Here is a 27,774-nt window from a genome sequence, read left to right on the forward strand (position 1 = left end):
TCATCATTCCTTTTATCCAAAATATACTCTTACTTAACTATAGTACTTATCATTATTTTCTTAGGTTGTAACACGTGTTACTTCCTTTGTTTATTTTTTCAAGTATAGAGAACTAAGAAAATTTAGTTTCTTAACTTTAGTAAAATATTCATAAAATTTTCTATTTTAATTTTTTATTTCGACTTTACAAGACATTCAAATATATAAACTAGTTAAAAATTATATAAAAGATCATAAGAATATAAATAAAAAGTAACTAATATTGTCTTAAACTTTAAAAGTAAAAATTAAATAGATTTTTTATAAAAATATAACACTTAAAAATGGACGAAGAGAATAATGATTTTAAAACTCTAAATAGTAACTAAAAATATTCTAGACCAACTATGATATTTATATTTTTTTAAAAACACTGCACCGTTTTAAACGTGTAACTTTTTCAGTAAGGTTACTAAAATTATGTTACTCTTCTAACAAATATATTATATTTGTTAAGATAAAGGGCAACTCATATTTGGGAACAAATCAATATTATATTGAAAAATAAGACTGTCCAAATGATATAAGATTATAAAATGGATACTGTAACTAGAAATTAAACTTTTTTTTGTTTTACTTCTAAATCCCCATAAACTTTTCTTGTGACAACATTTTCCGTATGAGAAAAAAAAACAGAAAAAAGAGTTGAAAAAAGCGTAGGCAAAAGGGTATTTGCGGCAAATGGAAGATGCTTGCATGTGGCAATGGCAGAATAACTTAAAACCGCTATGTCCCACATTGATTTCGTAGATTTTCCAGCAACGAAAGCTACAAAACCACACGGCTTCAGCTACAAAACAGCTTTTAGTAGCTTCAAATGTGGGCCCCATTCGCAAATTGCACTGTTTTAAAGTGTTTCAGAAACCGCTTATAACCTCTGCAGTTTTTGGTCCCAACACTTTTAAAAGCGTTAGTTAAAGCTATGGCTGACCCTATTGCTTATGCCTATAAATTGAGTGCCACACCCCTTCACTTTTCCTTCACTCATCCACATTCCAATTCAAGCTTCTCTTTCAAAGTAATTGCAAATTTGCATTGCATCATGTCAAGTATTTGGTGCACATTTCTGGCTAAATGTTGCATGCAATTTCAGAGAAGCATTACTAGAAGGAGATGAAATGACTAATTGTTTTGTTTTGGATTTGTTCAGGAAAATGGCTCAATTTTTTTTGCTGATCTCGGTGGGGCTCCTTCTCACAATGTTCTCCTCTGCCTACGGCTATGGCTATGGTGGAGGCTGGGTTAATGCACACGCTACCTTCTATGGAGGGAGTGATGCATCTGGAACAATGGGTATGTAGAAAGTTAAAGCATTATGAAAAAGATCCATTTTTTTTTGTGGGGGATGGGTGGAATTTGAAATTTGTTAACTATTTAAGGCCTAATGAAGTAACTCTTTTGACTGATCTGTTTGGTAATGAAATTGGTGTAGGCGGGGCTTGTGGTTATGGGAATCTCTACAGCCAGGGGTATGGAACAAATACTGCTGCTTTAAGCACTGCTCTGTTCAACAATGGTCTGAGCTGTGGTTCATGCTATGAGATAAGGTGTGTGAGTGACCACAGGTGGTGCCTTTCTGGCTCTATTTTGGTCACAGCAACCAATTTCTGTCCTCCAAACAATGCCTTACCCAACAATGCAGGAGGGTGGTGCAACCCTCCTCTGCACCATTTTGACCTCTCTCAACCTGTCTTCCTGCGCATTGCACAATACAAAGCTGGAATTGTGCCTGTGTCCTACAGAAGGTAATAGCAATTGTCTCCATTTTTTGTTCTTTGTAGTTTTAGCAACTCAACCTACTTTGCCCTCCTGTCACCTTCAACTTTTCAAAAAGGAGTTTTTCTTCAACTTTTTTTTAACTCAAGTTCTTGGAAGTGTCCCTGCTTTCTCTTTCCAAGTGGTAAATGACCAAACCACTTTCTTCTTAAAGTTGGCAACTTTACAGTGAAATTACTGTTTTCCACCTAATGGGTTAATGTTTAAATTTTTAAGAAATCTGATTTCTGTGTACTATATAGAAATAACACAAATTATGCTATTGGGTACGGTTTAGTTTATTCCACAGAGGCAACAAGAGTAGCATGGTTAATTTTTCTTTGTGTGGATTTTGTGTAGGGTGCCCTGCAGAAGAAGGGGGGGCATAAGGTTCACAATCAATGGTCACTCCTACTTCAACCTGGTCCTCATAACAAACGTAGGAGGTGCTGGGGATGTGCATGCTGTGGCCATCAAAGGGTCCAGAACTGGATGGATGCCAATGTCCAGGAACTGGGGTCAGAACTGGCAGAGCAACAACTATCTCAATGGCCAAGGCCTCTCCTTTAAGGTCACAACCAGTGATGGCCACACAGTGGTGTCCTACAATGCTGCCCCAGCTGGGTGGTCCTTTGGCCAAACATACACTGGTGCTCAATTCCGCTAGGAACCATAATCATTCACAAGACCAAGTTCCAAATATTTAGATACACCACTATATATAAGAGTATATGTTTCTATAATTTCTCAGTTTAAGTGTTAGTATAACTCAATAGTATACTAGGGTATTACATAGTATGCTACTTGGTGGAGGGGTGGGTGGGACAATTGGCATTCTTGGGATCATAAAATGGTTAAGGCTTATTTTAAGCTGGCTCTTAATCATAAGGGGTTCCCCATTCTTAGGGTCTTTTTTACTATTGGGGTATTTTTTTTTTTTCATTTTTGAAAGCCTTTTCAACCTTTCTGCAGCTGAAAGCTAGCAGAGATGGAGTTTTTTATATATATTTTATGTAACCTACTAAATTGGAGGAGGTGGACTATGTTGTACCACCCGCCATTAGTATTTTTTACACCATTGTGATTTTCAGAAACATTGTTGCTTACTCATAATGTTGTAAGCACCCTTGGTTTCAAGTATATGTATTTGTTGTATCCAACTTTCATAGTGTTTTAGTATGTCTTTGGTCTTTGGTTGTATTGAACTTTCAAAGTGTAAATTTCACTATTTCTACATGTATGGAAGGTTGCTGTAATTTACAAGTACTATATGTTCCTTCTCTTTAGTTTATTCTGCCAATTATTTTGTTCTGTACATGGAAAGGAATGTATATATTCTGAAATCTAACACTGTGATGGCAAGTTATTTTATTAATTAAGAAAAAAAATATAAATTGTAATGTAAAAAAGTTAGCAATTGAAGCTTTTAACTTTTGAAATTATATAGATGATATATTATCAGAGGTTAATTTATTAACTCATTTTAGAATATTTCATTTCAAAACTGCCTTCAAAGAAAAGTATCACAAAAATTACAACAATCTTTCATTTCACACTTGTGCTATTGCTAATTGCATATATAATTAATGTGAGTGGATGTTTCAGATATCTTTTGGTTTTGTTTTACACCGTTTTAAAAATTATAATATCTAACTTTTAAAACTGATAGAAATATGCTAACTTTTAAAACCACATCATAAGGTGAACAAACGATGCAAATGTTTTTTTATGGAGTTTTAAACACCTTGAAGGCGTGAATGGTTAAAGTAACCACCAAGTTAGCTAATATTTAATGTTTGTAAAGACTAATTGTAATAATTTTATTATTATTTTAGTAGTGGTTTCAAATAATACATATTAAAGCCACAAAATCTCCAAGGTCATTAAAATATGCAAATATTGTGTCCACTTTTAAAGTCGGCCAAAGTTTAAAAAATAATTTTATATATATATATATATATATATATATATATACTATTATTCAGTGTACGTTTCTGCATTTCAATCATATAAAATCCAATACTTCATGCTTATATTTATCTCACATTATTTCTTAAAATAATCTTACTAAAATATATATTTTTTCATTTCCAGAAAATGCTTTCTGAAAATAATTTTTGAGAAAAAAATTTAGGACGCCAATTATTTTTGAAGACTTAATATTTCCAAGAATTTGTTTGAATAAAGCTACGCAAAACGAGAAAGAAAAAAATAGAATAAAAAATAAAATTATTAGGATTTAGTAAAGAAAAAATAGTAGAAAGTTTGTAAATAAACGTGATTGAGATATGATTGATCATGGATTGAGTTAAAAATAACAATCTATTTTATTTTTTGGTAAACCAAAGATTTTATAACTCGGCTTGATTCATTATAGTTAGTGAATTAGGATTCACTTAAATATATTTTGTTCTTTTAATTTATTTTATATTTTTATTGTAACATAATGAATATGAATTGAATCAACTCATCTATTTAATCTATTTATAGTCACATGTCTAAACCTATTTTGATACCTCTAGATAAAAATAAATAAAGTGTTATAACACAAATAAATAAATAAAAACAGAGAATAGCTTGAGACTACTTTCCAACCTCACCTAAAAATAGTGCCAATTAATTAATTGGCACTAATTATTAGTAACACACTTTTAGCATATGTATGTTTTTTTCAAGGATTAATGTGGATCCCATTGATTTTTTTTAATAATTCATGCACATAATTAAATGAGGTTCGTTAAATTACGACCAATAATGTGTGTTATCAGTATTTTTCACCCAATAATTTAAAACTTATTCAAAAGAGAGTGTAAAAGATATGTTAAGGCCTTTTTTTATAAAAGAATTTGCGGCCCAAAAAACAATATACAAAAGAAAAAAATGTTTCCAAATTTGGGGAAAATTCATTTTGCACCTCTATAGTTTTTTTTTTGGCATTCCCATATTTTCAAAATTATCAAAATTACCTATTCTAAATTTTACAATTCTGTTTACAATCTAATTCAGAATGAATTGCATTATAAAATTTATTAAGAAGTAAACTTAATTTTATAAAATAAACTTATAAGGTGAGATTTGCACCTATTTATATTTTATGAAATATCATAATCTCTTAACAAAATTTAAAATACAAATTTATACTTTAAATTTATTTAAAATATAAATTTTGATTTATATTTTGGATTGTAGAATTCATAATATAATAATCTAAATTTCTATAATCGTTTTCAATAATATATTTAAAAGAAAAACCACATAACTATAACCATTTTTGAAACTAAAAAATTATGGGAGTTTCAGAAGAAAGAAATAATTTGCCTCGTAATGGATAATTGGTACAACGATTAGGGCTTCTAGTTTCTGCACCCCTTAATTTCTAATTGCACCCAACAAGTTTTGAAATGATATTTTACCCTTTGCAAAATTAACTTCTGGATTACCTGATCAAGAAATATTTTAGAATAAATTTTTAAAATATCTAAAATATAACCTCTAGAACAAGATTTTTAATTCTTCTTCGTGACAGTAACAACAATAACGACGACAACGGTGTTATACATTGAAAAACGATACGTTAATCTTTTTCTATTAGTACAGAGATACAATTATAAATAATGGGGTGCAAGAAGAAAAGGCTTACAATTAGTCTCTTAGATACATCAAGATGTTATGCATCAAGATGTTTAAAAAAACAAAGATAGGTAAGGTTATCATACTCACACAAACTCCTAATATTATTTTGTTTTATAAATTCATTTGTTCAAGTAATAGAAAATTTATACAATATATTTACAAAAATTTATTACGGTTTTAGATTTGTTTATTGAAATATAAAAGGTAGAATTTAATCTATTAAAACAAATACAACTTTTAAAAAAAAAATCAAATAAGCAATAGTGTTTGGATTGAACTATATCAAACATAGCTATTATCTATTGATTTTAAAATAGTTAAACTTTAAGTTTTATTAAACATTAATCTTTCCACATAATAAAAGAAATTGTTTTAAGATTGAGAATGCATAATAATTAATTAATCAAATTCATTTCAGAAAAGATATAAAAAATATTTTTTAATCATATACCATATATAAAAATAAACCATGAAGTATGAAACATAAACATTGAATCACTAAAATGGAATAAAGATGAATTAATTATATATAAATGGATTAAATCCAAAACAAAACTATTGGTTGATTATATTGAATACCAAGAAAAATGAGCACTAGTAATACATAATGAAAAAAAGGAACAAACTATTTTGAAGCTTCGAACGGTTCTAATGATGTTTTGTTCATTTTTTTTCTTGGTTGATGATCGCTTGCATAAGCTTAAGGTCCCTACAAATACAAAGCTCACATTTCAAAATAAAGGAAGTCATTTTCAAGCAAATCCACTCATCAGATTATTTTATACTAAACGAGTAATCAAATTTCAGATTTTCGAATTTCTTCAACTTCAAATTTCATTGAGCAAAATAAATTCACTAGTGACTTTTGTCCAAATTTTCTCAATCTCAAATTCGCAAATAAAGCTTTTTTTAATCATTTTTCAAGGTTTGCTGAGCAAAATATATTTGCTTATCAAATATAGCTCTATAAGTTTTTTTTTTTTCGTTATTCCTTCTTCATCATCTTTCAATAGTTTAAATCATTGTAGAAAACAAAATTATGAAAACAATGCACCAAACTACATATTTTAAAGACATACCTTTTTTTATTTAATCACTTACAAAACTAATAAATTTAAGCATAACAAAGCTTTAAATATAGGGAGAAAGATAGGTATTACCTACTAGAAATACGCAAGTAATATAAAAAAATCGTAGGTAAATTAAATTATCTACATATTATCTATAATAAAAAAAATAACTACTAGACATTTGTTACATGAATTTTGAAAATTCTTATGTAAATTAAGACGATTTGGGTCTATAAAAAATATTTGTAACTAACTAGATATGGATAAATTCATAAGTAATTACGTATTCGTACGATAACGTGGTATTAGCCATAAATATATCTGTAGGAAACTTTTTTTTGTAATTTTAATACAAATTGGTCTTTCCTACTAGACATATATACGAATCCTGCACATATGAATAATAAACTTTTAAAAAAATATCTCAATGAGACAGGAAAAATTATAAGAAATTTATAAAAACATTTTAAATTTCATTAAAGCTAATTCAAAGTAAGAAATGTTGAAAGGAATATTATCTAAAATCCCATCTAGTATGCTAACACACCAATAGTTATTATAACTAGTTCATTGTCCTATGCTCCTTACTTGCTAATTGTTATCTTAGTTGATTAATCTTATGTGAAACTTGCTAACTAAAACATGCTTGTGTTTGTTATAGGTAACTTTCGACACAATCATCATGAGCATCAACATGCCTAAACCATACATTTGTCCTTTATACCTTCCACCTACATCCTCTAACCAACATTAATTCCTAAATGTCTCTTTGTCAACTGGGTCTAGAGGAGTGCATTGTGAGATACACGCATATGTAGACGCAAACAATGCTTAAGAAAATCTACTTTCAAAATCTTCCTATTAAAATAAGAGATATCTTGTTAAGACTAATGTTCCATGAATGTTTTGTAATCGATGGAATACTTGTCTTAATTACTGTGAGAAAATCAAGTTTAGGGTTATTCATATTTTTCGTGAAGGGAATGCGTGTGCTGATAAGTTGGTTAATTTAGGATTTATTCATAGATAATCATTTCATTGGTATAATAGGCTTCCATCTAGTTTGTTCTTAGAATTCTTTATGAATAGGTATAGTCTACCTATGTATCGTTTTTGTTAATGATGACTTTTTACGGCAAGTGTACTGCGTTTGTCAGAAGTAATAACTGTCTCTAAGGACGAATATCAATCCGACAAGGAATGGTGAATTATCAAGTATAATAATCGCTAAATATAGAACAAAACAATTAAAAGTGTGTTGAAAGTGATTGTGTTGACAATGATTAATAAGAAAACAAACAAAGAATTAGTTGCTTCAATTGAAAAAATAGGGATTAAGTTTCATCTCTCCCACTCTCATGTATTTTTATTAACATGTTAATATTGAGTTCTTTGATTGAAATTGATGCCCGTAGAAAATTCATTTATATCGATCCCTCGCATATAAAATTCTTAAGAATGTTTCCTAAATATCGATCCCTCGCATATTTATAAAAACAACTTAGAATCACACACGTTAATGGCAATTAACATTTCAAGTCTATCCCTAACACTCAAATATGTTAAGTATTGTTGTTTAGGTCCGAACCCTAAAAATACCTCCCAGTTTAAGATTCTCAATTTGTAACGAAAAGTTAAAAGTAAAACAACAATACCAATAATCAATCAAGAACTGAATATTAATATATAAGATAAATCCTCATAAGTGTCTATATTTTAATATGAAATATTACTGAAATTAGATACTTATCAGTTAACATATGAGTTTTGGTCTAGTCTCCCCATATTTTTTTTTTGTATTTTGTTTTTTTCTTTTTCTAATAATACTTTTTTCATGTGATGAAAGATGATTGTTGTTACTTGAGGTATCGACCTAGCTAAGATGTCAAGTTGCATAGTGATGCATAACATGAAAGTTTTTATAAAAAAAAATATGATATCACAATTAATAGACAAAACATATTTAAAATTTAAAAATAAAATATAAAATATCCATTACATTCTAAATGACAAAAACTAAAATATCCAATAATAAATTTAAACATGCATATATGAGATGAGACTTAACTTTACTTATTTGAAAAATAACAATAAATTCTCTTTAGTATCTTCAAGGTTTTTGATCTGCAAAATAAATAAATAAAATAAATAATTAATATCAATAAAAATTTAATTAATAATATTTTAGAAATGTGTATTTGAAGAAACATTTAAACTTTAAATGATAAAACTCCTAATAAAGTCGTCATTTGACATTTCATTTCCCTTTCAATGTCTTGCTTCATTTGGTCATGTTGAATTTTGATATCAAGTTTTTGATCTTCAATTAATTGATGTTGAGGTTGCAATTCACTTTGAAGTTGAATATTAGTCAAAATTTGCACTTTTAATTCATTTGCTCTTTTTTATGCATTCTCCCCTTGAATTTGAACAAATTGTCTCTCTACATTTGTTTTTGTCACTGATACACTGACTATACCTTGTGAGTGAGTTGGTTTTGTTCCTAGTACAAATACAAAATGTTTAACCAATGGCACACATGCTTTTGCAATTTCTTCTCCATACACTCCATCTACATTTTTCAAATCGTCCTACACAATGTTAACACAAAATAATAAACATTTATAATATTTCATAATATTAAAATAAAGGTGCTATGAATAGGATGTTGAGTTTTGTCTTAAAGTCATGGAAAAAACAAAATCTAACTTTTAAATATATTAAAATAAAAGTTAAAGTAATACTTGTATTTACCATAATTTCTTTTCCATTACGAATACACCAAGTTCCATTAGATTTCATACATTTAGCCTTCTATTGTATTCGACCACTCGTCACTTTTTAATTATTCTTTCTGTTGAAAATAAATAAATAAGGTAATATAATGATGGATTAAATAAAAGAACAAAAACAAACTTGTATATGTGAAGCATAAAAAAACTATATAAAACCTATATAAAATTTGCACAAATTTGTATATATGAAACATAAAAGCAACATTACCATTTCAAATGCCTTTTGGAAAATTTATTTTGTGCCAATAACTAATTTAATTTCGTGTTTACTTCGACTAGTTTTATTTTTCAAGCTCCTTTCCTATAAATGTAGAAATAATTTAATATTATAATACATAAAAAATAAAATTCAAATTTAAGATATAGATATACAAAGAAAGTAATCTTACCTTAAATTTAGAATCATTACATTTGTTATGTACTAACCAGTTCGAATTGTCAGGACATACATCATTTAGTCTACAATTGTTTTTTTATGTAAGTTTGATATTCTACCCTTGTTTTTGGATGTAAGTTTGATATAAATGGTGATGTCTATTTCTATATTGGAATTGCAACTCTTGCATTGCATGTTCTTTATACTCTTCCATTAAACATAATGCATCCTAAATAAAAAAAAAGTACCAAATATTCAAAATACATTAAATATATAAATAAAAATTGAGTATACTTACATTAATAGAGTATACTAACCTTTTTATGTTTCTACATTAGAGTTAAATCATGCTTAGATATCTCCTTCAAAGTTTTAACTTGTAAAAGAGTTTTTTGCCGTATACACACAGTTGCTTCTACCTTAAAATATTTTTCATATTTTCCATAAAGTTTAAAATAAGGAGGGGGAAATTGGATGTCAAATGTCTTTCCCATTACCATTAACTTTTCTCTTTTCTTTGGAAGTTTTGAATTAATAGTATGTCCACGTCACTTCTTAACAACGCGTTGACCTAAATTAAATTAGAAAAAATAAGTCAATACCAATTTTAATAATGATTTATTCAATCTAGAAAAACATGTTATACAAATACCTGTAATTTTTTCATGTTGCTCAATGTTAACCAACTCAGAGGAATTGATTATTTTATAATTTAATTTTAATGGTCTTGTTATCTAAAATTATAAAAGTAAATAATCACAAAAAGTTTAAGAAAAATATAAATTATAACAATTATTTTTATTTGAAAAAAAAGCACTTAAAGAAAAAGTGAGTTATACTATCAACCTAAATTAGATACATCAACCTAAATTAGATACATATTACTTGTGTAATTAAACTAAACACAAACATTTACAGGTTTTAAGAGTCTCACACCTTTTTTTTTACTGTATTTTCATCTTTTTCACTTGAATATTGAAACTTTTATAATTCTTTGGGTTTATACCCTTCATCATGCTCTTCATCTCTTTTTTCTTTTTTTTTATTTATTTTGAGTTGAAACTTTCGAAAAGTAGACTATATCTGATAAATACCGAAGTCTCTAATTTCTTTTTTCTGCAATTCTTTATAACTTTTGTTCTTGGGTCAATTTTCTTCTATTAACTGTATATTTTATCTTGAAACACAATGATAATAGATCTCACATATTATTAATAGTTTCTATTTTCTTATCTCTAAATTAAAGAATTATACAATTGAAAAAGAATCACGTTTATTATACAATAATAATAGATCTCAAATTAATAAAATCAATCACAACTTGAAAAAGACAAGTTCTGTTTTGTTATCTCTAAATTAGAGAATTATACAATTGAGAAAAAATCACGTTTAAAAGAAAATAGAACGCACCACTTTCAAAGTCATAATTAAATTCTTCCAACAATATTTGGTTGAATAGTGCTTGTTATTGTATTTTAATCGTCTTTTGATTCTCACGACAGATATTGCAATGAAAAAGAATAAAAAAGATAAAACAAAGAAAATAAGAAATAAAAGGCATGGTTTAGTCTGGTGAAAAAACTGGAAGAGAGAAACATGTGGTCACATGAATGTTTTTAATGAAAAATTTATTTTTGACTGAAAAATTGAATTTGATAGTCTCTTTTAAATGTTATTTCTTATAATAAACATTTTTTTAATATATATACATATATATTTCTTTTATCTTATAACAATTACATGACTGAATTACAAGATTTTTTTTAAATTATATTGCAGCTACTATAATATTATAATAAGCATCAGTATGAATTCATATTGGCAATATATATATAAACCGTGAACTATATAATCTGTAACAAATTTAAATTCAAAGGACATAGCTTTATTTGTTGGGGGCTGAGACATTATGATCCTTCACTGTCATCTTAAAATGCTATGCAACCACTATTTCAAGAAAACCATGCATTTAATTCATATGACCAGTCAACGAAAAGGGTAGCGATCTACTGAGAAATTTCAAGTATTTAACACTCTTCCAGCATTCAAAATATAAGATAATCATGGGATCTGAATGGAGAGGATTATAGTATTTAAACAGACACACATCGAAACGGACACGGATATGATACATATACGGATACAGAGATACGTATAATTTTTAAAATGTATGATACGGAGACACAAATCTATATATTATATAATTATGAATTATATAAATTGACAATAAAAATTTATATGTATAAGTATGTTACAAATTATTTTTTTGAGCAGAAAGATGTTTTTTATTACTGGTTCAAAAGGATTTACTTTTTATTTTTATAGTTATAATAAAAATTTATACAATAAATTTGAGTTTTTAGAAAATTAATGTATTTTTCCTTTTTAAAATTGTGTTAGAACCGTACTAGAATTGTCATAAATCCAACAAATATTTTTTGAATTAGACACTTTACAGATACGTGTCCTACAAGTGTCATACGAGTATCGGTGTCCGATACGAGTATTCGACACCGTCACGCCATTTAAGAGAAGTGTCTGAACTTCATTATAAGATAAAAAAAATGATAAATCAAGTATTATAAATAAGAAAGACATTATTATGTTGAGCACGTATTATCTCTATTTTTCAACTCAGCTTCAAGAATTAGAAACAAAATCTATACAAAACAAAAAATAGTAATTGAAAACTAAAATTGAAAAAAAAAATAAAAAAAATTCTGGTTGCATTTGAAACCCATTTTGAAAATAAAAGACAGTTACTCACTAATTTAAAATTAAATTAAAAAACCCAAATCAAAAACATAATCAAAGAAGCTCACCTCCTAAACCCTAACCATGAGAAAATTCCAAATTTCATAATAAATTCACGTATAGTTATTGGAATTAAAATCATTGGATTTTTTGTTTCCATACCTTTCTTTGTTGGTGTCTTTGTTGCGGTTCCTTTTCAAGAATTTGCTAAACTTTCTAGATAGCAAGCGAAGGTTCTCTTCATCACTTTCATCACTGGATTCTTGCTTGCTTTTGTGCTTGACCGCTTTTAAGGCAATGTTTCTCACATGCTTGTCTTCACTTTCTTGAACATTGAGTCTATTCATCTCTAACTCATGTTCCCTAAGCTTGCCAAACAAAGAAGCCATACTCAATGATGTTAGATCTTTTGATTCAGATATAGCAGTTACCTTAGGTTGCCAAGATCTATCAAGACATTTGAGGATCTTGATGTTTAGCTCTTCTTTTTCAAAGATTTTCTCAAGGCTCATGAGGTGGTTGATGATGTGAGTGAACCTCTTCTGAACTTCAGCAATAGTCTCACCCTTAAGCATTCTGAACATTTCATACTCTTGGATTAGAGTATGCTTTCTGGCTCTTTTCACCTCATTGGTACCTTCATGAGTTACCTCCAAGGTGTCCCACATTTCCTTTGCTGATTTGCATTGAGAGACCCTGAAAAATTCATCTGAATTCAAGGCAAAAGTTATTATGTTTTTAGCAATGCAATCAAATTTGGCCTTCTTGCTTTCAGAATCAGTCCATTGAGACCAAGGTTTTTCAATGGAAGATCCATCTTTTTCAAATTTTGGAACAAAGGGGCCATTTTCAATTGCATCCCAAATTCCTTTGTCAAGGGATTCCACAAAGATTTTCATTATGACTTTCCAAAATTGGTAGTTCAAACCACAAAACAGAGGTGGTCTGTTGATTGAAGCACCCTCTCCAAAGGGTAATCTATCAGCCATATAAAAACAGTTTTAGGATCACACTTTAATAAATTTCAATAACCAAGCTCTTGATGCCAATTGTTAGAATGTATGGCTTTAAACTAGAGGGGGGTGAATGGTTTAAAGAGGGTTTTTGCAAACTTTTTAGTCTAGAATGAAATTCCTTTGAGAAAACTTGATTAAGAACTCAGTTTGCCAAAAACACAAAGCAATTTAGCACAGCACCAGAAAAACAATAAGTTGTTTCGCAGAAACAATCGGTTGTTTATACCAGATAAAATATACAAATTGAATTTAAAGAGTTTAAGGGATAGAGAGATTGCACACACAGTTTATACTGGTTCACTCTTAAACCAAGAGCTACATCCAGTCTTCCCAGAAACCACTGGGGGAATCCACTAAGCAATCAAACCTAGATTACTTACACACACCACCAAATAAGTGACCTTGATCCCCTCAAGACACACACTTCCTTTGGCTCAGCACATACACCACCAAGAATGCTGATCTTGACAACCTCAAGAGCACACAACACTTCTTAAATTATCACACCAGATTTTACACAAAGTATAAAAGGATTACACTTGTTACAGAATGATCTGAAATCAATACAAGATGAAAATCCTATTCCACTCTCTCTTGATCAAAGCAATCTCAAAGCAATCTTTAACTCTTCAAAAGCAAAATCAGTGAAAAACTCAAATTTGTTTTTCTTTGATTAAATCTCAGTTCCTTATTTGTTACAAAAGTTGAACACACTATTTATAGCTTTAAAAGATTTGTCAAAGCATTTAAAACAGGAGTGCATTCAGTTATAAAAACATTTAAAGCTCAGTCAAAGCACAAAACAATTTTCTATTATGGTTTCAAAACAAACAATCGATTGAATGCTCGAATCAATCGGTTGTTTTGGTTTGACAGCAAGTCAAAGAGCAAAAACAGTTTTCAACCTTTCTGAAAACACCTAAGTATAAAACAATCGGTTGTTTCGACAAAACAATAGGTTGTTTTTCACTTAGTTTGAAAAACACTTTCAATTCAAAAGGTTTGAGAATACTTAAGCTTTGGATTCAATCAAGAGTGGATTTACACAGATAATCTACCCCAGATCCTATTCTAAAACACCTCAGCAACAACAAGCACATCAGGCCTTCCATCAAACTCAAAGGATTTGGATTCTTCAAAGCTTTGAACACGCTTGATTCAACAAAACCCGCATCCTAGGCTTGTCCTTCTAGAAACTAGGTCAAAATGCCTTCCAAAAGGGCTAGGAACAAGCTAAAATGCTACCCACAACCCTTATTATGCTAAAGACACCTTATTCTAGCCTATCTTTGCTATCTGGACCCCTAAAGTGAGCCCAAATTATTTACAACGTGTTTTATTCTTAAGTAGACCAACAGAGAACTTGAGATGCTCTGGTCTTTGTCCATTTCTCCCTTTAGTGAGGTCTCCACTTGTATGCTGAGATGACTTCTCATAGTGTAAATGGTCATTTGCATCCTTGGTCAACTTCTTGTTGGCTTGGCTTGTATCACGACCTAACTCGGTGTTACGACTATCCTAGTACAGGCGTCTTGCGTATAAATTGGTTATTTAGTATCAAGTAAGACGACCTAGCTCGGTATCAGTAAAACTACCCGAGTATAGGTGCCATGTGCGCAAAATTGATATAAAGGAAGTATTTAGGCAAGGTAAGAGGACCTCGCTTGGCGTAAGAACGACTACCCGAGTACAGGCGCTCTGCAAAATAATTTGTTTGACTCAATGCAAGGTAAGACGACCTAACTCGGCGTAAGAAAGACTACCCAAGTATAGGCGCTCTGCAAATAGATGTTATGGATAAGTTGTTTTGGTACATGGTAAGTTGGGTTAACGCGGTGTGTGAACGGTCACCCGAGTTCTATCGCTCTGTGAAATGATTAAATGATACGTAGGAAAATCATTCGCACAAGAGGGGTTAGCTCGGTGTACGAGTGGTTATCCGAGTTTAGTTACCCTGAGTGATGAATGAATCATTCTTAGCACGGAATAAGACGACCAAGCTCGGGAAGGTATGGTTATCCGAGTAGGCGCTCAACGAAGCAAAGCTTGGTGAGATCAAGGTATATGGCCCTTGGCCAAGTTTGTGGAATACACCTATGCAATTTGAGATTGAGTATAGGCTTGTCTTAACTGTGGGTGTATAGTTCATCAAAAGGTTAGTTCTTTGTTAAGTGGGAACTCTACGATTTTTCATGCTTAGATTCACCTAAGTTGGATTCTTGCTATTTTTATTACTTCATGCTCAAGAGGTAGAAATCAGTTAGTGTAAGTAATAGAGTATCTGCATGTGTGTTGATAGTAGTTGTTATACTTAAGTTAGTCGAAGTTTGCTATATGATAAGTTAAGTAGCGAGGCATGCATTTGAAAATGAGAAAAAGCAAAGATGCTAATAACATAAAGTCAAAAAATGTTCAAATTGTTCAAGGGGCAAGCAAATTGTAGCATATTACAGACCATTACTCTTCAAGCTAAGCATCCCTTAGTTGGCCATCAACCACGGTTTTACCCTGGCCGAGTTCGGTCAAGTCCAAAGAGGAATGAAGTGTCATTTCTTGTTCAATAGTTGCCTTGAATCCTACAAGGTAGGATTGGGCAGCATCTTGCTTAAAGGAATCAGTGGTTTTGGCAAAGGTTTCGTCCTTGAGGGTTAACTCCCTTTTAACTTGTCAACTTCGATCAATAGTGTGTTTCTTTCTTCAGCCACGCTAGCTGCCTCTTGGGCTCGACCCGCTGCTTCCTTAGACTTCTCAGCTTGAAGTCGTTCGGCTTCTTGAAGTAGGCCATTTAAATGTTGGAGCTCAAACTGAAGGTGTTCCATCTTTTTGCGAAGCCCCAAATTCTCTTGGACTGTTTGATCTTCTGCTGCCTTCCGAGCTCTTGTTTTTGAAATGACCAAGCATCCCATGGCAAAGGCCTGCCCGATTTGCTTCATGCAGTCACGATATAGTTGGTCTTCCTCGTTGGCCATGAGCCTATCCTTGTCGACGATAGGCAAGAAGGTATGTTCACCATGGGTGGGGACGTCGAAGCTCGGATCCCACAAGTTCTTCCCCTTAGAGCTCTCCACTTTGCCCTCTTGGATAACAATCACATCTAGGGGCGAAACCTGGCCTTCTGAAGGAGCAACATGTTGAGAAGGAGCTCGTCCATCCAAGTGAGAGTGCTCGGTAGGGGGAGCAGTTTCCTTCCTTTTTCTTTTGAAAACAAGCCCCGAGGTGGTTTCCTCATCTTTCTTAGTTGGGGCTTGAGCAGTGGTGGTTGGAGCTTTTTTTTTGTGCTGAGGAATCTTTAGGCATGATGGCAGTTGCCCTCATCCTTTTGGCCATCTCGCCTAGCTCCTTCTTGTTGATATGGGTCAACATCCTCCCAGTAAAGAAAATAAGTAAATGGATATCAAGTGGTGGCAGAGTTATTTTCACTAAGAGTGGAAAATAGGTGTACCAGTATAAGCCTTTAGAGCACCAGGAAGGTACTATTTGGATATTAGATAGAAGGTGTCGAAGACAACCTTCAAGTCTATCAAATATTGGTAGATCCCTTGGTCTTTGGAAGATAGTTCTTCCAGGCGCTGAGCACTCCGAAATTTGGGTTTGAGGGTCCAATACAAGGGAAATCCATCTAGAAGGGTTGGATCTCCTGTGGAGGATCGGACTTTAACGAACTTTCCTTTGAATTTTTTGTATGGAGACTAGAAGAGGGTAATTAAGGCTCTTCTAGGGACACCTTGAGGGACACCCACAGTTTGCTACTGACGTGTTTGGCTTCAAAGAAGTATAAAAAGACTTTGACAAATGGTGAGATGTCGAAATGAGCACACAGAATAATAAAAGAGCAGATGAATGCCCAAGTATTAGGGTATAGCTGGGTAGGGGCGATGTTGAGCTCGATTAAAAGCTCTTTTTCGAAAATGGCCAAAGGGAGCTGTAAGAGGACCTTTTTGAAAAAGGTAGCATAAAAGAAACAAAACTGACCTTCGGGATCCGAGGACTCATCGTAACAGATAGGTTTGCCCTCTCTACATTTTACAGTTTTTACATGACTCTCATGCCTCTTACTCATGGTACAACCATTTTCTCTAACTCTCTAAGACGCTGATGGGTGGTGTAGTAACAGGTTCCTTTCAAAAGATCATTTTTGGTCCAGGGGTACAAGACACTATAAACCATTGTCGAAAATAGCTAAAACAAGTCAACACAAACAGAGTATAAATACAGTTCAGGCCAGGCGGGTTGAACAAATCAATGGTAGAATAAAAAACACATTATATGCAAACGGTAAAGGAGAAAGCGCGACAGAACTTCAACAAGCAAGAACACCAGAGGAAGTGAGAATGTGAAAGCTACATAGAAAGTTGAAGTGAGTTTCGTAACGTTAATCAGAAATGGATGGTTTGTGCCAATGAAGTTAAGTTGGATACCTGGTAATGGCAGTGACCTTGGTGCGACGGTGATTGTGGAGGCACGAGAGTGAGAAGGCAGCGTTAAGGAGAAGTTTCTGAAGCAAGGAGAAATGAAACAGTGTGGTGCTAAGTGAAACTCGAGTAAGGTATAAGTGAAGGGTGGATTTCGAAACGGTAAGGTTTTCTCCACCGTCGATGTTGCGCCACGTGTATACTCTTGATCAAGTGCGATGAGACGTCCCCTCAAAAGCACCTCATTCATCGTGCCTCACCTACCTTTTGGGGAAATTGTCGAGTCAACCGCCAAAACGATAGAGAGCCTCTTCGCCTAGTTAAGCTCAGCTTGAGCCCGAGGGGGCTTGTCTACTGGACAAGAATGCTCGGGACCTTGGTCCAAGCATTTGGTTGTTATCAGCTTGGCTTTGGACCCAAAAGTGAGTCATGGACTCGACCCAGTTTTAATGGTAAGGTCGGTAAAAGAACAAAAAATATTAAGTTTGGTTATTTGATATTACAAGGCATACGTTAGTTAAATATGTATGTGTGTGTAAGTTGTTAACTAAGTAGCAACATAAAGATGCACGATATTTTCTTTTGTTGTTAGCACCGTGAGTAAAAGTGTCCATAGGCAAAATATTTTTGTGTTATATATGCTTTCAGTTGAGATTATATTCTCATGAGAGTATTAGAGACTGAAACTGATTATTATTTTGTATGCTCTCACTGACTTGATTGTCGGAGTGTGATCAACAGGGTTGTCTCAGCGGAGTGTTGTTCTAGTGCACCAAGAGGAGACATACTAGAAGCGGAGCTTACCCATCAAATTAACCCGAGATCAACTGGCGAGAAAAATGACAACTGTCTTGTGTGCTTAATTTATGAAAATATTGTTATTATTAAAAAAAATTATTAAGAAATTTTATTTTAAAAAATAAGTTTTGTATTATATAGCTTAAAAAAATAAATAAAAATTTAAAAAATGATAAAATATGTATTTTAGATTGTGGAATTCAAAATAAATATTTCTATTCCATGTTGTATTTCAGGGTGTATGATAATTCATATTTCTTAATAATACAATTGCAAATTCAATTTTTAGTTTTACGAAGTGTAGCTTTAAAATATGGGGTGCAGAATGTAATTACAGTCCTTCTAACGAACTGGTTCAGCCAAGCCCAGTAACGAAACGACATCGTATCTTAAAAAATAAACGACCAGTGTTTCTATAACCGCGCCAAGTCACAAACATCTTCATCGTCATCCACTCGACATGGCGATACTCCAACTATTTCCAACAAACTCCCAGTTTTCTTGCCACCTCAAACCTCCAGCAACATTGGACCGCGGCATCGTATTCAACGAAAAGGTGCGCTACCTTAAAGCCCTCAAAGTGAAGCCGGAGAAGGCCTTCCACTTAAACCCCATACTCCGCTCCTCCCCTCTCGCCGTCCTCGAATCCGTCACGCGCTGCCTCTACTCCCTCGGAGTTCCACGCACCGCCATGGGTCGCATCCTCGACATGCACCCTGTGCTCCTCACGTGCGACCCCTACTCCCAACTCTATCCCCTCCTTGACTTCCTCCTCCATGAGGTCCGAATCCCCTTCCCCGACGTCCACCTCTGCATCCTCCGCTGCCCCAGATTACTTGTTTCCAGCGTCGATAACCAATTGCGTCCCACACTGCTACTTCTCAGGGAACTAGGTTTCTGTGGGCCCCACTCCCTCACGTGCCAGACTACCCTGCTCCTCGTATCAAGCGTGGAGGACACCATTTTGCCCAAGTTGGAGTTTTTGAAGAGTTTGGGGTTCACCCACATCGAGGTTTGCAACATGGTCGTCAGGTCCCCTGGGTTGTTGACTTTAAGCGTGAAGAAGAATTTGGTGCCCAAGGTGGAATTTTTCTTGAAGGAGATGAATGGGGATGTTGCTGAGCTCAAGAGGTTTCCTCAGTATTTTTCTTTTAGCTTGGAACGGAGGATTAAGCCGAGATTCGGGAGGCTGAGGCAGCTTGGCGTGTCGATGCCGTTGGAAGATATGTTGAAGGTTAGTGATGGCGGGTTTAATGCTAGGTTGCTTGAATTGAGGTTTAAGACTCTTGAGTTTGGAGTAGGACAATACTTGTAGTAGTTTGTTGTTGTTGTTGGGAAGGTTTAAACCATTTTAGTTAAAACATCAAGGGTTTTAGGGTCACCCACATTTGTCTGCAATTTTCCACAATGTTGAGTGTGATGAAACTGAAATCATGATGGTGACCGCAATTTAAACCCTGGATGTTGGTTTTGCTAAAGACTAAAGTATCGTGGTTGATACTGATAAACATATGGGCAATCTGTTAAAATAATGTAGAGAAGAAGCTGATTGTGATTCAGAGAAAAGGAGATTTTGGTGATGGAAAATAATAATAAGGATGTATGTTCTTTGAGATTTAGGAGGGTTTAGGTAGGACAACGGTTGTAGTAAGTGGCTATTGTTGACAAGGTTTTCAAAAATGTTCCGCTATTTCAGCTGCAACATCAAGATTTTTTGGATTACCATGACCGTATACCGCTATTGCAGCCCCATTTGTCTATAATTTCCTAATATCAAGGATCGCAACTGCTACCTAAAACATTAATTGGTTGTAAATGCAGTTGCTTTTGTCTGCAATTTCTAACAATGTTAAGGTGAGTGAAGTTGGTTTTGCTGAATTATAGTGACTGATATAAAATGTGCAGTGATCAGTGTGGTTTAAATAGCCGCTAAAGCTGCAATACTCTGAATTTCAAGGATCCGCTATTGCGTCCACAATAACTGTTGTGGTTGCAGCTCAATCCTGCATCTACTTTCATCTTTGGCTAGCCTCCAGCCAATTGAATTTTTAGATAACATTATGCCAACTTTTATGTATTTTATTTTTAATTGCATACAACTTAATTTTTTATACATATATAATTGATATATTGGATATATAGTATATTTCAACCGTAATGATTTACTCTATATGATATAACAAATTATTGGCTTTCCGCTATTCGCAATATGATATAGCAGGTTATTGGCTTTCTGACGTTTTCTGCAATCCGCAGTTGATTACACTGATTGCGGTTGATTATTATATCTGTGTCTTTTAATTTGTGATAGATAAAGCGCTGTTTGTGATTCAAATAAAAGAATATCTTGGTCGTGGAAAAGAAAGATTTTGATCGACAGTAAAGTGGGAAATTGAGATTGTGGAATTGATTTTGATAATAGAACATGAACTATAGAATTTTCAGAACCCAATCAGTTAACTTTCTATTGAAATAGTATAAGCCTTGAAAAGGAAGAGTCAAAAACCAAAATTTAAAATATCCAGGAATCCTTGACACTGAGTGTATACCCCATTAGTGGAAGCCTCACAAATGTGGCGCACTTTGATAATCCTAAAGATTTATCAAACCAAAAGTGTAAGTCTTTGGTGATAAGGTCTTCTCGATTTGGCTCAGTCTTGTTAAATCTCGAAATCGCAATCAAAGCCATCAACAATTTAGGTTCTACTGTAGAGATTATGTATATTTCATGTGGAATATTGCTACCACTTTTGTGTGCTTGCATGATAATTCTAGATTTCTGAATGTTACTATACCCTGTTTAATTTGTTCTTAATTTAGCAAACTTGAGTTTCTTTGATGTATATGTGAAATTATGTTGATACTAGCTCATGTTCAATCTCATTCTTAAAACTAGATTTGTGTCACTGAAGTCGTGTAAAATGGACAAGGTGTTCTCGATGCTAATGCGCAAGAATAGTCTTTGCATATTTTTTGTTTTTGTTTCTGAAAAATATAATCTCAATAATTGATCTTGAACGAGTAGAACTGACCTGCATATACAATGTTGTATCAAGTTTCATCTTTGAAGTTGTGTAATGAACTGATATTACTCAAAGAAGTGTAGAACCAAAAAAGGGGTTGCATCGGTAGTCTTTTTATCCCAAAAGAAAAAAAAGAATCGAATAGTGTATTTGGATAAAATTAGGGTCGTCATGGATTTTTCGAAATCCAAATAAATGGATTGAATTTAAAATCCATATTCATTTTAATTAGATCAAATTTAAATGGATCTTTTTAAATTCATTTAAAGTGGACTAAATTTAGATTAAATCCATTTAATTAATTAAATTAAATCCACTTTGTCAATTACATTAAATTCATTTTGATATGGGCACATACTAATTTGGCTTGAACCGGGTCTAAGCCGACTTAACCTGAATGCGGACCAACTCGATTCGACATCGGTCCGGGCCCGGACGACTCAACATCGGCCTGGGCCCAGATGACTCGACAATGGCCTGGGCCCAGGCCTGGATGATTCGACATCAGCCTAAGCTCGTTTGACTCGACATCGCCTCGGGCTCGTTCAGCTTGACATCGGCCCGGGCCCACTCGTCTCGACATTGACCCGGGCCCGTTCCACTCAACATCGACTTGAGCCCGGTCGACTCAACATCGACTCGAACCCGAACGACTCTACATCAGTCCGGCCCCGGACGACTCAACATCAGTCCGGACCCGGACAACTCCGCATCGGTTCGTGCCCGGACGACTCCACATCGGCTCGGGCCCACAAGGCTTTTCATCAGCCCTAGCCTGCTTGGCTCGACATTAGCCAGGACCCAATCGGCTCAACATCAGCCCAGACGACTCGACAATGGCCAGGGCCTGAATGATTCAACATCGGCCCGAGCCCGTTCGACTCGACATTGGCCCAGGCCTGCTCGGCTTGACATCGACCTAGGCCCGCTCAACTCGACATTAGCTAGGGCCCAATCGACTCGAAATCGACCCGGGCTCGCTCCACTCGACATTGGCCTGGGCCCGTTCGGCTCGACATTGGCCCGGGCCCAGGAGACTCAACATCGACCCGGGCCCGGGAGACTCGACATCGGCCTGGGCCCGGGAGACTCAACATTCGCCCAGGCCCGTTCGACTTGACATCGACACGGGTTTGCTCAGCTCAACATTGCCATGGCCCGTTCAGCTCGACATCGGCGTGGGCCCGGCGACTCGACATCAGCCCGGGCTTGTTCGACTCGATATTGGCCCAGGCCAGCTCGGCTTGACATCGGCCGGGCCATCTCGGCTCGACATCGACTCAGGAATGCACGGCTCGACAATGGCCTAGGCGTGCTCAGCTCAACATCGGCTGGATTGTCTTGACTTAACTTGGATCGGGTCAAGTCAAAATTCATTCCAAAATGCAATTTGGATAATCTAAAAATGTATTCAATTTATATCTAATCCATATTCAATTAAATGGATTGGATTTGAAATCCATAAATATGAATTTGAATTTGAAATAAATTCATTTAAATGAATTAAAACTAATATGAATATGGATAATTATAGATTGAATTTTGTAATTTGAATTTTTTTGCTTAGATAAGATAATCAATCACATATAGCATCATATATAGCACAAAATCACAGTATTTACCATAAAGAATAAAACAGAAGCAACTGTTTCTCACCTTACCTTCACTGTTCAAATATTAGCTTTTGATTTGAGGTGAGAGCATTCTCTCTGAACAAGAGAGAAATACAAATAGACTTAATTCATGTTCCCCTCTTAGATTACTAAAATGGATAATACCCTATAGTATATCACTGTCATGCAAAAAACAGAAACAATAACATATTCCTAACAATTTCCGTCTAGAACCTAGCTCACTCATATTTCTTATTATTAATTAATGAAAGATAAAATATGCTCGAAAGATTACATTGAGCCTTTTTGTAAGAATTAGTTGGGCCGTTTCATTCTCCATGAAAAGAATAATTGATTATTTCTTTTTATGAAGCTGAGGATTGTAACATGGCCTGATATTGGAAAGAAGAAAGTAACTAGATTCTCCTCCCTCTGCCTTTTTACAAACCAGAATGAAATTGTGATGTAATGTTACATGTGTTGAAACTTGATTTAAAGTAAAGATAAAAGAAAATGCATTAAAATAGGTATATAATTAAGAAGATTGTAAGATAAACTGAGAATAGTTTGATATGGTTGAGAGAAGTTTTTAACTAGTTGCAAAAGGCTGACAATAATGGGTGAAAGGTTGAAAAATAATATTGAAAAAATGAAATAAATCAGGCTTTTGTTTGTTTTTAGTTATATATTCCAACCTGTATCCATGTGTTTCTTCATGGAATTCAATATATGTACATGTGGTCTTGCTTCTCACTATAATCTTCTGGTGTCGGTCATGATTCTTTCTTTAATCATAATTTTCTTCTTTCTGTTTTTTCCCTCCCAGAAGGGTTATTATTACATTAGTTTCATCTTCTATTACGATATATATACTGGGTTGGTCCTTGTGTATAAGTTGTAAAGAAAACCAAGTGAGGAATTGACTGTCTCTTGGATGTAATAATGTAATTGATGATGCTATGTGAACACAATTAATATGAGCATATGACATAATAGTAGTTTAAGATGTTGTAGTTGATGGAAGCATCTGGGTCACAAGTGGACGAGGTTACTGACAGGTTGGTGCCAAGTTTTAACAACTATTAATGGGTTTGTATCCAGTTAGATGAAATTGCAGGAGTACTATCTCCAAGCAAAGTAGCAATAATTCTCATGGCAGTCCGTAGAGTAAGTTAAATTCAGACCCTGTTTCTTTTTCACCCTATCCAATTTTTCCACTCACAGTTATCCTGTAACCATTTCAAATTAACTTTATGCAACATACAGATAAGGTAAATCATTAATTTATCATTGTTTTCGGTTGTTTTACATCCTTGAAAAGTTATCTCATTAATTTATACACTTTTGATAAGTTTCATCTATATGCTGATATGATTTTTATTTAGCTTTTCAATAAATTATCTTACAATAATAATCACTGCTATACTATTCAGTATATAGTGACTAACCAATTAATATATCTAGGATACTCTTGAACTTTGAGTCTAGACTTAAATCAATCTTATAGAACTGATTTTTTGTAAGGAAGATTGTTTTCTATCTGTATACACTATGTGTGATTTAGATTTTTTTTAATAACACTGTCAAAAAGTGCTTTCTTATATTACAAATACGGATCATATTATTTTTATATTGCAAGAAATTACATATAAAAATGTAAAGAAATAAGAATACAATTAGGATTAAAATTAAAAAAGTTTGACGTTGAATCTAAAATTATAGTCAGAAATGATTCTTAAAACCTGCTTAACGTTTGATTAATATATAAAGACTGAATTTTAAAGTTTTCAGAATAATTAAACATACATACAGATAACTAGACTAAGAACTAAATGAGTGGTTGTTTAGCCTAAGAATTATGAAAATGATGGGAATTATTTACTGTTGGTTCCTGTTTGACAGAGAAGACAGAAAAAATGAAGTAGGGTCGAGTAATTTTATGATTGTATCTGATATCTGATGCTATTCTTGAAGCATTTGATGGAAGTTGGCACTAGTAACTGCGAGAAGCCATGATGCCCCTCATCTCATTACCAATTATAACAAGGACATGTCACATCACGGGCACGGAATACTGTGCCAAAATGCAATGTAATTTTGCTTCAATGACGCGGCTGGATCAACAACTAGCTTTGGAGGTACTAGGATTTTTCTTCCATTTTCTGTTCCCACAATTGTATTATATGTTCAGGACCCCTTTTAAGTTGATTGCTGGAACAACTCTCAAGTACTTCAATATTTTTATGAATTACAACAACATCTATGAATAGTGATTCTTGTTGTGCATGTGTTATAGGGTAGCAAGGTTTTGATTGGGGTCCTCTTGGCACTACAAAGAGAATGAGAAAGAAAAATATCAGAAAAGGTGATCACAGTCCTTGCTTAAGCACCATTTCTCTTGTAGCAAAAAGCTTTTAAACAAATCATAGGGTTCTCAAAGGGTTACAGATACCCGTCAGTGTCAGATCCTCCTGCATTATTACGAGAATAATAAAATAACATGGTTGTGCTACGTTGGCCATGAACAACCGTTGGGCCTGCCATGTTTCTTCACCACTGCACATCACGGGTCTACGCACGTGGCCTGCTACAATCACGTCCCAAAAAAAGTATTCTGTGGTGAAAATTGTTAGTATTCAGCCTCAGACAATTTTCTTTCTAGTGCTACATGATCATTCAAACAAAATGCTTTCTTTTAAGTGTGTAAATAATAGAGTTCATCTCTTTTTCTTTTAAGTAGTAATAGGTTTCTTTCAATCTACTTCTATTACAGGGTTTCTTCTCTAAAAACTCTTCTCACTTTGTTAGTAAAGTTGCTTCTTACCAATCAAATGACATATAAAATCAAAGATGTTCTCTCTGCTAACCATTCTATATCATCTATGCTGTTACTTAATCATTGATCACAACTATAACTTCAAGAGTACTGTTCATTTGAGCATCGAGAGAGAGTCCAAAGTTTGAAGGACCAGAGTAACAATAGAACACTCTCACAGTATTAACAGTCTTTTTTTCAGCAAAAGGGATTATATATTGAAAACAAAATAATTAGAACAAAAAGTTAACAGATACTCATATTTTTTAACACAAATACTAGCTATCCACATTTCCTTCCTAAAAGAAATAAGATTTTGGTTCCTGCCAATACAGTGAAATTCTAACCTGAAAACAGAAAGCAGATACAAAGGTTTGTAATTCTACTTCAATAGGCAATCCATAACGACTCAGCTTATTTACACTTAATCCACACTCTTTCCTTTTCAGTCTCAGCCATTTTAGACACATCATAATACTTATTAAATAGACGTCACATCTACATTTTTCCCTCCTCTATCTTCTTATTTTTGAAGCATAGATGGCCTTCAAACATTTTACTGTGCTGTTAAGCCAGTTATCTGTGATGAGTTGTTCACATCGGGGAAATCGTTGGGAAGTGTGGAGAAAAACCACTACGAACTTGCACATATTCAATGTGCAATGAAGTCATCTACTTGTTGAGCTCTTTATTTATGGTGTTTCTTATTCAGTCATTTTCTTTTCCTATATGAATCAGCATGAGTTACTGTCTGTTGAGGCTTATTAGTTACTACATACACTGTACGTCTAAACACCCTATCTTCATCGTTATTTTTTACATCATAGCCTTTTACACATTCTTCCTTTGTTTCAATGTATGTTCGCCGAGGATTGCAACCCCATTATAGAAATCATTCACCAAAGTCTCAGTTATTTTCAATGCGTTTATAAATACATATATTTTAAACTAGGATCTATTAATGATATCTTCCAAGTGTCATTACTTTAAAAATCATATATAAAAACATTTTTTCTTTTAAGATTTTATATATTAGATATAAGACTAGTTCATAATATATAAGTTGGTGTAAATTTTACCTTCAAACCAATTTTCTAAAGTTTGATTAAACTTAGAATCCACTTCTTAAAATAGTATTAAAATCATTTAAAATTTATTCTATTAAGAGTTTATTGAATCTATCAAATCATTCGTTATCGGATCACTCATAAATATATAGTGTCACGTAATCGACTAGAGATCAAATAAACAGTTTATTTTTTTTTATTTTTTTTAAAGATATGTATCTTCATTTTTTTTAATTTGTGGAATAATTTCAATAAGTTTAGATATGTACTAACCAAAAAGATCTTTATGTATGCATGGTTTATTTATTGCACATCTATTATTTCACTTATGTTTTCAGCTTATGTAAGCAGTAGAGAAATTCTCGAAAATACAAAAAAACAGAAAACTATAATATTGTGAGATTACCTTCATATCGGTAAGAAAAAATCACTTAATTTTATTTTTTTTCATCACAATTTCTAATTCAAATTGACCCAATTCAACTATTAAAATCACCATGAGATATTTAATAAAAAATACAAAATTAGAAATTAAGTTGAAGGTGAGTAGTTGATATTTGTTGGAGATCTTATATCGACTAGAGATTAGAGTCATTCATAGTATATAA

The 27,774-nt window shown here is 33.2% G+C and overlaps 2 protein-coding genes and 1 long non-coding RNA gene across 4 annotated transcripts; all 3 read left to right on the forward strand.

Annotated features, from left to right (window-relative positions):
• Positions 1–927: 927 nt before the first annotated feature.
• LOC137810736 (expansin-A10-like) lies at positions 928–3,060 on the forward strand. 2 transcript variants are annotated; one of them, XM_068612148.1, is made up of 4 exons: positions 928–1,057; positions 1,190–1,332; positions 1,472–1,784; positions 2,155–3,060. In XM_068612148.1, the coding sequence occupies exons 2-4, from the start codon at positions 1,194–1,196 to the stop codon at positions 2,459–2,461; spliced, it is 759 nt and encodes a 252-aa protein (XP_068468249.1). In that variant the 5' UTR covers positions 928–1,057; positions 1,190–1,193; the 3' UTR covers positions 2,462–3,060. The 2 variants fall into 2 exon arrangements, with proteins under 2 accessions (XP_068468249.1, XP_068468248.1); XM_068612147.1 differs by having other exon boundaries at positions 947–1,095.
• Positions 3,061–19,070: 16,010 nt separating this feature from the next.
• LOC137810737 (transcription termination factor MTEF1, chloroplastic) lies at positions 19,071–20,806 on the forward strand. Its single transcript, XM_068612149.1, has one exon. The coding sequence runs from the start codon at positions 19,109–19,111 to the stop codon at positions 19,961–19,963; it is 855 nt and encodes a 284-aa protein (XP_068468250.1). The 5' UTR covers positions 19,071–19,108; the 3' UTR covers positions 19,964–20,806.
• A 2,324-nt stretch (positions 20,807–23,130) lies between these two features.
• On the forward strand, positions 23,131–26,020 carry LOC137810738 (uncharacterized). Its single transcript, XR_011080959.1, has 2 exons — positions 23,131–25,422; positions 25,581–26,020. It is a non-coding gene; the product is annotated as an uncharacterized lncRNA (long non-coding RNA).
• The last annotated feature ends 1,754 nt before the right edge of the window (positions 26,021–27,774 follow it).

This window comes from Phaseolus vulgaris, chromosome 2 (assembly GCF_000499845.2).
Source record: "Phaseolus vulgaris cultivar G19833 chromosome 2, P. vulgaris v2.0, whole genome shotgun sequence".
In the NCBI taxonomy this organism is placed as follows: domain Eukaryota; kingdom Viridiplantae; phylum Streptophyta; class Magnoliopsida; order Fabales; family Fabaceae; genus Phaseolus; species Phaseolus vulgaris.